Genomic DNA, 4,154 nt, shown 5'->3' on the forward strand with positions numbered 1-4,154 from the left:
TGCTCTAGCTTTGACGCTACTTTCAATAATGAAATGGTCTAGAGACTAAGAAAAGAAATCGAATGTTACAAAAAGAAAATGATCCAATAAAACTGCTGCCGTACGAGATGTCTTAAGTGCGAGGCATGTGGATAATCTACGACCCAATAAGATCTCCACTCACCCAATCACTGGACTTACGTGAACCGTGGTGCTTGGATACAGTTGGCCTCTATTTGAAATCATCCCTTTATCTCCGAACTAGCATGCAGAAAAAAGGTTTTCCTATAGGCTAACGTGGTTGCAGAATTCGTGCCAGTGGGAGCAATCTCCCCATGCACTCCGCGTATACACTACACGCTATCGAACGCAATACGATAAAGGCTAATAGTACTTGTCTTTGATTTATGCTGCTGCAATGAACGGCAACATTGAAGAAAATATGGGATTTGGTAGCGAGTGAGAAGGAGAAAATGAGAAGCGCAGAAAACAACAACAATTAGAAACAACATATTTTGTGCTTTCTTCCTAAATATATAAAAGCAGCGAAATTACGATTTTCCATCATCATTCAGTTGTGGAAAGTTGCACAGACAACAACAGACAACAGCTCCTACCTTGTTCGTTTAAACACATCCTTTTGTTGTAAATCTTAAATTTCGCAAAAATGGCATTCAAGGTAAAGATATTTGTAATGGAAAAATGTTAATAACAGTTCAAGTTTCATAATAAACAAAGTTACCTCATAAAGAATATAAAATTAACAAAATTAAAGCTATAAAACGGATTACGCGATGTATCTATGTAATGCAGTGCAGAAAAGTGAAAGAACAATTACATCACAGTTATTTGGATTACTAATTTATAACAACCAAAGCAGCAGAGCAATAACTTGTCACGGACTAAAGAACAAAACAGAATGCAAGAAGTGGATTAACAGTGAATAAGATTTGAAAGTGAAGATGAATATGTTAACCCTGTGCAAGTGCGAATATTACTCAACAGAATAATATTTCTGGACTATTCAATTGAACTATGAATACTTAGAGTCCGTTGAGTTGGTTAATCAAAAAGCACAATACGAGCAACATTGCACAATTATGTGTAGTGTTGTGTGCGACAAATCATCACCGTGGTTACTATTGACAAACGGTCCTCGGCAAGATTATCCGTCATTGTTGGAACTCAATATGATATGCAATTTGTGGTTTCAGTTGTTATACTGTTTTGAATTTCAACGGTTGCAAAATGAACTCGCACATGAATGATGTGACAATAATGAGACATGAGGTTACTCGCTTAAGTCTTTCGTTTCATCGGGTGGTGCGTTTCTTAAGCACTGTTTGTTGGCCTGGTCCTGTGTACTTAAAACGGTTATTTGGAGGAATTGATGGGCTGGTTCTGCTCGTGTAATATTTTGGCTATTTGCTTAAGTATTGAACGGTTTTAACTAGTCTTTCAAGTCTTATCAAATTTTTAATAATTACTTTGATATTTGAATTTGAAACGAAGTATCTTTCAATGCACTAATCAATTGATGAAAATATTTTCTTGGTAAATCTACTTACAATCAATATAAGGATAACAGATCTTGCAAGAAACCAGCGGAGACTAAGAAATAAGATTGAATTTATCTACGAAGATTCTGCGGTGTTGGTAAAATTTCAACAAATAGGGCTGAGAAAAAATGCAAAAATTCAGAAAAAAAAATTGCTGATGTGAATTCTCAGAAAACTTTGTACTTTGCTGGGAAAATCTTTCATCAGGACCTTCAGTAATTTCGCCTTTTCAACTTTGTACAAAGCAGTATTGAAATATCTTTCCGGCAATTATTGCGTAACATTCAGTGCACGACATGTATCACTTGTAGCATTTTTACGCAATCACTGTATCTTTCATTCAATTGCATGTATCAAAACTGGACTTTAGTGCAAATTTCCATTATCTACACGTTCAGCTTTCCTTTTCTATACTTTCCGCCATTTCCAACAATCCAAAGGAAAGCGAGTAGCCAATTTTACTGGACAGCTCTTTTCTATAATGCAATCAACACAGATATCACGCATTTGTCTTTTGTTGAAATCCTCAACGAATATCTCAAATACGCTCATCGGAAAATTCACCTACATTATGTGAGAGTGAAACTTTAGTATTTCCAATATTACATTTATTTTCCATGTTCGCCTTGCGTTTTCTTAGCTTTCTTTTTGTGCAGGAGCTGCAAGATGATGCGTCCATTTACCATAACAACAAAATCTTGACCAGTAGATAGTGTTGATAGTGAACGACCAGATCTGCACTATCTAAAACGTGAATTTGCCTTGCACTGTTAATTTCACGGTGAATAAAATGAAAGTAGTTGCACAAGGAGAATATAACAAGCGTAAAGTCACTCTTGAGTAGAATCTTGAATCGAAAACTTGTTGACGATAGTGCACCTTTTATCGCATAGAAATGGTGATCAATTCCTTTTTTATGTTTTATTTGCAGTTCGTTATCTTCATCTCAGTTGCAGTCTGCATGACCTTTGCCTATCCAGGTTTTGACCATTATCAAGGTCTTGAAGGTCATGAATACGAAGGCGGTGATTATGGACATCAAGTGGCGCGAGTGTCCCTTGGTGATGAGCATGGACACTATGAAGATGAGCATGTTGATTATTATGTAAGTACTCAAGTAGCAATTATTTACCAATCAAATATCATCGAAATTTTATGGAAATTTATTACCAGGCGCCACCAAAATATGAGTTCAAATACGGTGTAAACGACTTCCACACTGGAGATGTTAAATCCCAACATGAAACTCGTGATGGAGATGTTGTCAAAGGTAAGTACCATTGTGTCTATTAGCTTTGAGCACATATTTACAGTTCGGCAGAAACTTGTAAGGAAGTTTGCAACTAATTGTATCTAAACAAATGGAAATTTTTTTCGCATCTTTGTATCTAAATCTGATAGTGTTGATGCAATAATAATGTCACCGTGACTTGTTAAGCTTCCGAAAATAAAAAAAGATTAAATCTCTCTTCCTTAAATTTTCAGGACAATACTCCCTGGTTGAACCAGACGGTTCAATCCGCACCGTTGACTACACCGCCGACAAGCATAACGGATTCAATGCAGTAGTACACAAAACAGCACCAGTTCACTCTGGTGGACACTATTAAAAGAGGTCTTCCTTCCACCCTAACCACCAGATACCAACTTACTAACATACGTGCATAAGTTCATCTCTATGCAACCTACTTTTTCACTCGCATGATCTTTCCTTCTATCAAAAGATACTGATCTAGGCGATTATGAAAGAGCTCTCCCATGTGACTTCTTTTTTAGATTTTTTCTTGTTATCATATGTTTTTATTGTAAGTTTAAGTGCTTAAAACCAAAAAAAACAATACAAGTTTTAACAACATTTATATTTTCATTGTTTTTCCACTAACTGCGCGCCATACATACATGCATATATGCTCTTTGCCGAACGACCATTATTAGCTTTTTGTACGTCTTGCCTTTGTTTCTGCCCAGTAATGTTGTTAACCATCTTTTTTTTTGTTGCTCATTTTCACTGTGATATTTTAAGTACACATTTTTCCCACTTTCCTGCTTTTTGTTTGGTCAATGAAAAATCCACATGCCTGCTCGGCTGAATACGGAAGTGTACAAAATGACGCAAATACTGTGAAATTTCTACTGTTGAGGGAAAATTGCAAGAAAGTTAAATGGTCCGAGGAGAAATATGTGAGTGTAATGTCACCTCATTGTAAATATGTTTATTGTCATTTGGATTCAAATATTGTTGTTTTTCTTCATTTGATGTTAGCATGAGGTTGTCTCATTCTTTGTGCTATTATTACTTATTATGTAAATTAAATGAAAACAGTTACTATCTGTCTTATCACAATATAATTTTATTCTACAGTATTGCAATAGTAGCTCTAATGTTTAGATATTGTGTCAAATGCCGTTTTGTGAATATTACTGCTGATGCTTATTTTTGTATTTAAACGAATAAGTGTATTTTATGTAAAATATTTTTTTTAATAAAAGAAACTGAAAATAATCAATTTCCTTTCAATATGCTCCCTTTAAAGCCCTTATAGATACTTATTCACACTTAATCCATTTTATTATGTAACAACAAAGCCACTAGCCATTAATAGTACAACAATTAAT

The 4,154-nt window shown here is 35.0% G+C and overlaps 1 protein-coding gene across 1 annotated transcript; it reads left to right on the forward strand.

Moving 5' to 3' along the window:
* The first annotated feature begins 503 nt into the window (after nucleotides 1-503).
* Nucleotides 504-3,397, forward strand: LOC119649713 (cuticle protein 7-like). Its single transcript, XM_038051987.1, has 4 exons — nucleotides 504-658; nucleotides 2,470-2,643; nucleotides 2,712-2,808; nucleotides 3,024-3,397. The coding sequence occupies exons 1-4, from the start codon at nucleotides 647-649 to the stop codon at nucleotides 3,146-3,148; spliced, it is 408 nt and encodes a 135-aa protein (XP_037907915.1). The 5' UTR covers nucleotides 504-646; the 3' UTR covers nucleotides 3,149-3,397.
* Nucleotides 3,398-4,154: the final 757 nt, after the last annotated feature.

Source organism: Hermetia illucens, chromosome 2 (assembly GCF_905115235.1).
Source record: "Hermetia illucens chromosome 2, iHerIll2.2.curated.20191125, whole genome shotgun sequence".
NCBI lineage: Eukaryota > Metazoa > Arthropoda > Insecta > Diptera > Stratiomyidae > Hermetia > Hermetia illucens.